Source organism: Silene latifolia, chromosome X (assembly GCF_048544455.1).
Source record: "Silene latifolia isolate original U9 population chromosome X, ASM4854445v1, whole genome shotgun sequence".
NCBI lineage: Eukaryota > Viridiplantae > Streptophyta > Magnoliopsida > Caryophyllales > Caryophyllaceae > Silene > Silene latifolia.
The window spans coordinates 318,331,993-318,342,824 of NC_133537.1; the positions used below are offsets into that span (position 1 = coordinate 318,331,993).

At 41.8% G+C, this 10,832-nt stretch overlaps 2 protein-coding genes across 3 annotated transcripts; both read right to left on the reverse strand.

Annotated features, from left to right (window-relative positions):
• Positions 1–459: 459 nt before the first annotated feature.
• On the reverse strand, positions 460–10,582 carry LOC141620625 (uncharacterized). Its single transcript, XM_074437447.1, has 5 exons — positions 10,481–10,582; positions 8,943–10,303; positions 7,502–7,571; positions 2,042–2,546; positions 460–1,922 (listed from the first exon to the last, which is right to left on the reverse strand). Exons 1-5 carry the CDS (start codon positions 10,580–10,582, stop codon positions 1,063–1,065), a joined length of 2,898 nt encoding a protein of 965 aa, XP_074293548.1. The 3' UTR covers positions 460–1,062.
• LOC141617820 (putative disease resistance protein RGA1) lies at positions 5,421–7,900 on the reverse strand. 2 transcript variants are annotated; one of them, XM_074434961.1, is made up of 2 exons: positions 7,502–7,900; positions 5,421–6,885 (listed from the first exon to the last, which is right to left on the reverse strand). In XM_074434961.1, exon 2 carries the CDS (start codon positions 6,656–6,658, stop codon positions 6,014–6,016), a length of 645 nt encoding a protein of 214 aa, XP_074291062.1. In that variant the 5' UTR covers positions 6,659–6,885; positions 7,502–7,900; the 3' UTR covers positions 5,421–6,013. The 2 variants fall into 2 exon arrangements, with proteins under 2 accessions (XP_074291062.1, XP_074291061.1); XM_074434960.1 differs by having other exon boundaries at positions 5,421–7,261.
• Positions 10,583–10,832: the final 250 nt, after the last annotated feature.

A 10,832-nucleotide genomic window follows, 5' to 3' on the forward strand; every position in this document is an offset into this window, starting at 1 on the left:
GAAATTGCTCCTTATCACACGGTCTTTAAGATACAAGTCAACCATAAATGGCGTATGAGAGCACATCTGTTGTCAGATGCTATCGATAAACAGTTAACACAGTATTTGTGTCAATTATTTGGTCCATAAAAATTTAACTATACCCTAAACATTTTTAATAAAAAGGTAAATTAACAATGGAAACGCTTCGAATAACGCGAAAATAAGTAATTTAGTCCCCTTTTAACTTTGTCTAATCATCTGGGCTCCAATCAATACAATCTAAGCTTTAAAAGATTTAATCTCATGATTAGACAAAGTAAGGGGAGCTTGATTAACAAATATACGTACAAAATTGACTAGGATGGAAACTAGAAAGCATCGTATCCTTTGTTTTTTCCAATCCTGTGTACCATCCTAATACCATTCCTAAATCCCAATCCTCTTCAAAAACCACTTTAACTTTATTCTCAAAATATGTTTTTTTTTATCTACTCCATGTTTAATTATGTAATTTAAAAAAGTTGGGACTCTCTAATATCAACTGGAAATCTGTTGAAAATGTTAGGGACATTTTATAACCACTCGAAAAAGGACGCTGTAGTTGGCATGGTATTCTGGACTGGATGCAAATTGGTTGCACTCCCATTACAAATGACAACTCTTTAAAAGAAAACAATTACTGTACAGATTAACAGTATTAATATACAAAAACTGAGGTCAAACATTAACACAAACCCATTTCACTTACTCAGATAGATTGAATCCCTCCCATAGTCCCATATCACCTGACACCATAAGTGTCAATCGTCACAGCGGACAGTACACCCATGGAATTATAGCCATGTCTAGACATCCAGTGGTGCAAGGCAGTCGTCAAATTTGGATCAATATCATTGTTCTCTATGTCGGATTCAAAGTCCCCAATACTCATAATCCTCGATTTTGAATCTGACGGTATGAAATTCTGTAAAAAATCCTGGAACTCCTCTTTATCATGCCATACCCTATCTTGAGAAGAATCTTCTATTGATACATTTTTCCAGACTTGAACACACTGGATAAGATTCCAACATCGGGCAATCACTTATGTAGAGACGCTTTAGTTGAGCAAAACAGAGGACTGGTACCGATATTACTAGATGCTTCTTCTGCAGGCCTGACCCCAATCTTGGCCACCACCCTTTCAATTTGGGCAAATCTACAATTCTTAGTTCCTTGAGGCCCTTTGAGATTACTCATGAGTCGTAGGCCTTCCAACGCATCAAAATACTGCTTGTCTTCTAAACTTTTCTGCCCCACCACAAACAAACACAGGGTATGCAGATGGGTAAACAGACCCATGCCTGAAGGCATATGTCTCAGCATTTTGCAACATGTTAGGTTCAAAGTGCTTAGGTCAAGTAGCATGCTCAATTTTTTTGGCAATTCTTCTAAACTCATGCAGTAGGATAAATCCAAAGTCTGCAAATTAACTAGCTTTGTGATTGAATCAGGAAGCACACTCAAGCTATAACATAGCGAAAGATTTAAGCACCTCAAGTGGGACAGTTCACCGATTGATGCCGGTAAACTTTTAGCAGACAATTTTCTTAAATCTAAGGACCTCAACCATGCCCATTTCGATAGTGAACTACTTAGAATGTAGCCAACATCTAATGAAGGGAAGTATATTAATGACTTATAAGTTTTTAGGTAAGTACGAATGTGAGTCTTATTGAAGGTCTCTGGTAAACTAAAGTCAGGTGAAAGAAAGATGTGGCGAACTTTGTTTCCCACATTTAAAGCATTAGACCTTACCCTATAAATATCCTTGCCTGCTACTTGTTCAGCAATATCATGTAAAAGATCATGTATCTTAAATCGTTTAATCTCACCCCATTCATCCACCTCTAAATCTTGGAAAAAACACCTTTGTAACAAAATAAGACAATCAACATTTCCTTATCAATTACAAAATCCTTGGGAAAGATAGCACAATAAGCAAGACAACTCTTCAAGGAGAAGTCAAGCTGATGGTAACTTAGCCTTAGTATATTGTTCATGGTGTCATCTTTTGCACTGATATTAGCTAACTCAGCATCGCAAAATGATAGCCACTTAAGCTTAGTTTCACCACGCAGTAGACTCGCTACTACTCTAATAGCAAGTGGAACATTTGCACACATTCCCACAATCTTTTTACCAATTTCAATCAATTCATCATCAGGATTTTCTAGTTGCTTTGGTAGAAAAGCCATTCTTTCAAACAAACGCCATGACTCGTCTTCCCGTAAGCCTTGCAACTCATGCACTCGAACATCTGCTACGATTTGAGCTGTTTTTTTCGAACGTGTGGTTACCACTATACGACTTCCACTTGCCCCTGCCTCCAATAAATTTTCCAGGTCCTGCCATCTATGGTAACTTTCGGTCCACACATCATCTAACACAAGTAAATATTTTTTCCCACCGAGTTGCTTCCTAATTTTAAGATGCATCTGCTCTAAAGAGGTTATATTGTGTGTATTACTACTAGGTAGTTCTTTCACAATCTTAGCTAAAATATCGGTCAAGTTCCATTGATCCTGATAAGCAATGTGTGACGATCCGCACACTTGAACCCTTAGATTTATTTATGCTTATGTAATTTCATTTCCCTTGTACATTTGTAGTAAGTATTTTCTTAGTAGTTTTAGAATAGGTTTCCATAAATAGGTATATCGCTATTCTGAACTAAACTTGTAAAATCAATGTTTCCTGCTACCAGGATGTAACTATCATATTTCCCTCTTTAGGGAGTACCAATGAATGAAAATCTACTTCCTACCTTGTGCCTTCGTATTGCTTGTTGTTGCTTTGTTGTGAACGACTCTTAGCCTTCACTTTTCTAACAAGCCGTGTTTGTGGGATCGACACTAGGATCCCAACTCACACCCCGAGACCCGAGTATCGTGCTAGTGGGCGATCCCTCACTAGTACGAAGATCCTTGTCGCTTGCATCTTGCCTTGAGACGGGCAAAGGTGCGCGCCACGGTCCGGCAAAAGTAGCGGACCGTGACATTTGGTATCAGAGCCCGGTCTTCGGACGGGCATCTGCAAGCCGCATTTTTTTATCGAGATCGAGAAAATGGGCGAAACAATCGAGGACCGAGTGGATGCCTTAGAGGACGCAATCGAAGTCAAGCTTCCCAAACTCGAGGACATCGTTATGCGGATGGCTGCGAGCCTCGAGGAGTTGCAAAAGACGGTTTGTGACCTTGAGACGAAGGTGGACGGGATGGACACCCGCATCCAAGCGATCAGTGGTGCGATCCCCGACGATCGGGAGGAAGAGATCAATCATCTGCATCGAAAGGTCGAGATGTTAGAGAACACTTGCGCCACGCTCGTGAAAGCGGTGGCCAATGACGGGAAATCTGTGGGGAGCCATAAGGTGAAGGCACCTCCACCTCGTGCCTACGATGGGGCGAGGGATTCGAAAGCGGTCGATAACTTTATCTTCGATATGGAGCAATACTTCCGAGTAAGTGGGCTCGACGAAGACGCGGAAGTTGTCACGGTAAGCATGTATCTAGTCGACGATGCCAAGATGTGGTGGAGGGCTAGGTACAAGGAAATCGATGCGGGCACGATTACGATGACATCGTGGGCCGACTTCAAGAGGATCTTAAAGGATCACTTCTACCCCGAGAACACGGAGTTTGTTGCTTGGAAGAAGTTGAAGGAAATCAAGCACACCAAATCAATCCGGGAATATTTGAGGGAATTCTCAGCGTGCATGCTCGAGATTACCGAAATGTCCGAGACGGACATGACATTCGAATTCATTGATGGGTTGAAGAGGTGGGCACAACAGGAGGTCATGAGGCAGAATCCCAAAACTCTGTCTTCGGCCATATCGGCTGCGGAGCGCCTGCTCGACTTTCACGGGGAGCGAGAGGCACCAAGAGTGGTGGCACCAACGGGGAATATGCGGTGCGTCACAGAGTGGGTACAATGGACAAAGGCCACAAAACAGCGCCATTTCAGTTGGGAACAGTCGGTTCCGCTCGCAAGGAAGTCAAGCCCAATCGGCGAGCACTACAAACTCGCCCTCAAGCTCGTCTTCGAAGGCGGGAAACTCTACTGCTTCCACAACGAAGAGACCGTTCGCGTGTTTTGTGTGCAAGGGTCCTCACAAAATGGCCGATTGTCCGAACAAAGTGGAGTTCAATGCCATGTTCAAGAAGATGCCGAAAGGGGCTCAAGAACATCTTGATGGGGCGTTGACCAACTATCACCAAGAGTGTAACGAAGACTCGAGTGATGGTGAAGACCAACCACGGATGGGCTCACTTCAACGGATCAGCGCGATGGGGAAATACGAAGATTCCTCCGCCAAGAAATCCAACGAGCTCATGTACGTGGACTTGATGGTGAATGGGAAGCAAGCACGAGCCTTGATCGACTCAGGCGCCTCCCATAACTTTGTTACGAAAGAGGAAGCGGATCGGTTGAGGCTAGTTCTGCGGGATGCTAACAGCTGCCTAAAGCCGGTCAATGGAAAAGTGAGACGCGTCCAAGGAGTGGCTAAGAAGGTCGCGGTCCAAGTGGGTGAGTGGGCAGGGGAGCTCGACTTCACCACCGTTCCGCTGGATGACTTCAAGTTAGTACTCGGGATGCAGTTCTTTCAGAAAGCATTGGTAGTATTGAAACCGAGTGACGGATCGATGCTACTAATGGGGTCTATTGTAGTGAAGACGGTAGACAACGACGAAGACAAGGGGCAGCATCGAATTTCGGCTATGAGGGTGATACCGACGCCGAAACAAGGGATGCGACCTTGGAGAATGCCTAAAGGTTCAGTGGAGCCGAGGGCGAACAAGACCCATGCTAACTACAATGCTAAGTGGCCTGGGGGACGAAAGAAGAGTCTACCCCCTCACCGAGGAGTAGACAATGAGGGCCGAGATGCCCAAAGAAGTAGGCCTCGTACCATCAGGGGGCCGCGTCGATGTCTTTGAATCGACGTCCTGGTTTGCGGGTCGGTCGACCCAGGAGATAAGGCCTCGTACCATCGGGGGCCGCGTCGATGTCTTGAATCGACGTTCGGTTTCGGGTCGATCGACCCAAGAGAGAAGGCCTTGTACCATCGGGGGCCGCGCCGAAATGCGATTCGGCGTCGGAGATCTCACATTCCCTTGAATGCAGTCTTTGAAGTGACGAGAGACAAGATGAAGGTCTGTTGGGGCCAGTACTTGAAGGAATCCCGAGAGAGGACTTTTCAAGCAGCTGCAAAGTGGACGTTCCCAAGAGACAAGGAGCACGTGGTGAACTTGGAGAACATGATGTTCGACAGCTTCTATGTCAAGGAACTCCAGCCTATCCTTGAGGGGACGAAGAGGCCAGTCATTGTTTGGGACGAAGCGCACATTCAAGCCGAGTTGTACAAGCCAATCCCCACTGCATGGACAGTCAGAGCTCACCGAGGATGTCTCACTGAAGCACCATTCAAGATTTTTTGTGTTGCCGAGGGCGGCAACAGATTAGGTGGGGGAGAGTGTGACGATCCGCACACTTGAACCCTTAGATTTATTTATACTTATGTAATTTCATTTCCCTTGTACATTTGTAGTAAGTATTTTCTTAGTAGTTTTAGAATAGGTTTCCATAAATAGGTATATCGCTATTCTGAACTAAACTTGTAAAATCAATGTTTCCTGCTACCAGGATGTAACTATCATATTTCTCTCTTTAGGGAGTACCAGTGAATGAAAATCTACTTCCTACCTTGTGCCTTCGTATTGCTTGTTGTTGCTTTGTTGTGAACGACTCTTAGCCTTCACTTTTCTAACAAGCCGTGTTTGTGGGATCGACACTAGGATCCCGACTCACACCCCGAGACCCGAGTATCGTGCTAGTGGGCGATCCCTCACTAGTACGAAGATCCTTGTCGCTTGCATCTTGCCTTGAGACGGGCAAAGGTGCGCGCCACGGTCCGGCAAAAGTAGCGGACCGTGACACAATGCAAGTCCAATATTTCAATTCGAATGCACTCGTGACCCTAGGATCATTATAAACAAGTTGAGCAAATACGGTTTTTCCTAACCCTCCCCATCCCCACAATGGCCAGGCAGGAAATATTGCTTGGTTGCTCAACATCATCAGTGCTGAGTAGCACCCGCACAAATTTCTCCAATTCCGCACCTCTCCCTATTATTGTATCATTTTGAGACACCAAAGAAGATGATTCTGGCTTTATAAACCTCTTTGGCTCATTGCCAACTTTAAACAAAAACTTATCACTGTTTGATGCAATGCCATCCAATTTCTTATTTACTTTCATAACTTTGCGAGACAGATTGTGAAAACGAAGACTAAAACGAGAAAGGAATGATCGCACCTTGTTAGACAGTTTATGATTCGTCTCGACGACAGCTTTCCTCTGCTTGACTAGAGTGACAAACTCATCAAGCACGTCATTAGCGTCGTAAATGGCATCTTTGAGCTCTTCAATGTAAATTGTTTGTTGCTGACTGAGCGCACCTTGGTAGGCATCAGCATCCACTAGAACAGATTGGACGATGCTGACTGTTTTTTCGAGGCGTTCAAACTCTTCCTTATATTGATACAAGGAGAACGTGGCCTTGAGCTGATCCAAAGTTTGGATTGCAGAAATGATGGTTTGAACAACAGACAATACTGTTGCCAAGTCCATCTTTTGGGTAGTTTATGAAACAGAAACGGAAAAAGGAATACAAAGGAAGGAGCTTAATGGTATACAAAGAAGGGAGCTTGATTATTGTAGGTGTGTTGAATTTTTGTTGTCTTTGGGGCCAATTATATAGCACTTCCTATACAACTTGTATATATTTAACAAAGTGATAAAACAATGGAAGTCAATTATCTCGATTCACCATTTACAAGCATTTATTTGCTATCATCCTGGCAAATAAAACAAAAGAACTGATGTCTTGAGCAACAAAAAGACGAGATTTTCGAAAGAGAAAATATACACACATATACTGAATGATAGGATTTTTTTTTTTAAAGAGGATCGAATTGGCATTTTCCTTATTATATGCTTCCTTTCTCTCAATCATCTGTCTTTCTTTTTTATTCACTGAGTGGTATTTTTATAAAGATACACAAACAACCGGAACGTTGTTGGGAGAAGACCGTCTCAACAAGAAGTAATAAACTCTTATCAAATTTATCATCCTTATACACTCCCCTAGCACGAAATCCCTTCGGGATTGCAGAGTAGTTGATGCACAAGCCTATCTATACCAGTGGAAAACATGAATTGAGGAGAGGGGCACTGTAAGGGAAAAAGATCACAGACTATAAACAAACTGAATAGCTTAACTAGTAAGCGATGAAAGTGTACACTACAGCCACGCTGTAAATTTCACAGAGGCAGGAAGACTACTACAGGAAAAGGGATATGACTTTTAATGACAAAACACAGCATGAATGAAATTTACACAGTTCCATGTGTAAAACAGAAACATTGTCATTGAAGATCATCAGAACGAAAGAGAAAGAGTCAAAGAGTTACCTCAATCTGCATCTTAGGAAGGGTTTTCGCAATATATATCTTAGTGTTTTCGGCAGCAATCAGTAGTCCTCTGCGAAAATGTGTCAAAATCCTCTTAGCAAATCATACACTTATCTTTTCATTGCCATCTGAAAATCATCACCATTTTTGGTAGCATCAGAATGGTTCAAGCATTCAGTCCTTTTAGCATATTTTACTATCACTGTTGCAAAATCAATTCACAAGTCCCCATCATTAGACTCATCACTGTTGCAAGTAAGCATACAAAACTAATCTTTATCAATTCGTCAAACTGGTAAAGAAACAACTTAAACAAACATATTTTACTATCACTGTTGTATTCCATTCATTTCACTTTGTTTTTTCCATTTACAAATGACACAACTTTTAAAAAAAAATGAAAAAGTATTTCGCATTTATATAAAAAAAACTGAGGTCAAACATTAACACAAACTGAGGTCAAACATTAACACCTGCCGCCATAAGTTCTCGAAAATCAATCGTCGCAGCGGACTCCCATGGAATTGTAGCCATGTCTTGACATCCAGCGGTGCAGGGCAGTCATCAATTTTGTATCAATATCAATGTTCTCTATGTCGGATTCGAAGTCGCCAATTACTCATAATACTCGATTTCGAATCTGACGGTAAAAAGTTCTGTAAAAAATCCTGGAACTCGCCTATATCATCCCATACCATAGCTTGATGAGAATTGTCAATCGATACATATTCCAGACTCGAACACACTGGAAAAGATTCCAACAACGGGCAATAACTTATGTTCAGCTTCTTTAGTTGAGCAAAACAGGGGACTGGTACCGATACTACTGAAGCTTTTCTTAAAATGGGGCTGAAAATCAAACAAATCAACAAAATGGGTTTACTTTCAAACTTATTACCCAAAATGGGTCCACGTCATCACCGAAGCTAGGTTCGGATTCAAATCGCTACCATTTTTGGTAGCATCGAACACAGGACTTCTTGCCAATATGAATTAATACATTAACCACCGGCCCAAACAAGTTTCTATGCTTAAGATTAGCGCTTTATTAAATGTATCCACATTAATTGTTCAATTTAAAAGCATTTAATACCCGCTGTAGCTTGTATGGCTTATTATTAAAATATAACTGCATGTATAAATTACCAAGTATAAACTTGGCTTGGTGGTTAATTGTTGGTCAGCAGGGATATCATTGATCGCGGGTTCTATTCCCCTCCCTGTCCACTTTATTAATTTTTTTTAGCAAAACTGTTGTAGTCGCTCACCCCTGGAGCGTTTTTGTCCAAAAATACATTTCTCCGTCGCTAAGCGACTTATTCCGTGGCACAACTTCGTGCATTCCTATCCTACATGGACCCATTTTGGGTAAATTGTTTCAAATGTACCCTATTTCGTGAATTACTTTGTATTTGAAGCCTATTTTGGAAAAAAATTCGACACTACTAGATGCTTCTTCTGCAGGCCTGACACCAATCTTGGCCACCACCCTTTCCAATTGGGCAAGTCTCTAATAAAGAGTCTTTGGAGGCTTGGTAATAATGACAATCTTTCGCCCAAATAAGACGCTTCTGGCTTAGCCTTCACCAAGTACTCCACTTTCGGCAAATTCACAAGCGTGAGATCTTTTAGGAATGGCAAATCTTCCAGTGAAGGCAAGCATTGCAACCATAAACAATAGGAAATATTCAAAGTGACAAGATTAGGGAGATGAAATAATGTCAAGTTATCTTCCCTCCTCGGCCATCTCGGCATTATCTCCCCAATATACCCTTCCAACTTCAAGTCCTTGAGATCGTGGTGTGGTTGCATCTCTTCCAGCAACACTCGCGCGCACTCTCTGTCTTTGAATGATATATCTCCCATATAGTCACTGGTAAAATTGGTACATGTAAATTTAATATAAATCTTCTTTAGGCGTTCCTTATTGCTTAGATAAGCTCCCTCGTCATGGTCTTCCCTAACATAGTTTGCAATATTATTGACAGAAACTCGGACTTCAAGAAACCCTTTGAGATTACTCATGGATCGTAGGCCTTCCAATCCATCAGAACACTGCTTGCCTTCTAAACTTTCCAGCCCCACAGCGAATAAACCCAGAGTGTGCAGACGGGTCAACGAACCCAGGCCAGAAGGCATACGTATCAGCCTTTCACAATTTGTTAGGTTTAATGTGCTTAGGTCAAGTAGTTTCCTCATATTTTTTGGCAATTCTTGTAAATAAAAGCAGTCAGATAAATCTAATGTCAGCAAATTAACTAACTTTGTGATTGAATCAGGAAGCACACTCAACATGTCACACCCCGAGAGATTTAAACACCTTAAAAGAAACAACTCACCGATTGACTCCGGTAAACTTGTAGCATATAAATAACTTAAATCTAATGACCTCAAGCATGTCCAATTTGATATTGAACTACCCCTTAGTATGTAGCCAACTTCCTTCACAGACCTTAGCGCATTTTCCTTACCATTTCTCATGTAAGTGCGGATGAGAGTCACATCGAAGGTCTCCTGTGGAGAAAATTCAAATAAAAGAGAGAGATGACGAACTGTCTTACCCACATTGAGACCATTAGAGCTTAATCTACAGATATCCTTTCCAGCTAATTGTTCAGCAATATCATGCAAGAGATCATGTATCTTAGCCCGTCTTATCTCACCCAATTCGTCAACTTCTAAATCTTGAAAAAGACACCTTTGTAACAGAATAAGAAAATACTCTTCGCCCACATCTTCGGCTCTGATGTAGCCTTGAGCCATCCAAAGGCTAATCAACAGTTGCTTATCAATGACAAAATCCTTGGGAAAGATAGCACAGTAAGAGAAACAACTCTTCAAGCAAAAGTCCAGCTGATTTTAACTTAGCCGTAGTATATTATTCATGGTATCGTCTCTTTTACTAATATTAGATAGTTCTTTATCTCGAAACGATATCCACTTGGGCTTAGGTTCACCACGCAAAAGACTCGCTACTACTCTAATAGCAAGCGGGACATTCGCAAACTTTTTCACAATCTCTTTACCAATTTTTACTAATTCATCATCAACATTTTCTTGTTGCTTTGGTAGAAAAGCCATTCTTTCAAACAAACACCATGACTCCTCTTCCCGTAAACCTTGTAACTCATGCACTCGAACATCTCCTACGATTTGAGCTGTTTTTTTCGAACGTGTGGTTACTAGTATACGACTCCCACTTGCCCCTACCTCCAAAAAATTTCTGAGGTCCTGCCATCTATGGTAACTTTCAGTCCACACATCATCTAACACAAGTAAATATTTTTTTCCATCCGAGTTGTTTCCTGATTTCAATATGTATTTGTTCTAA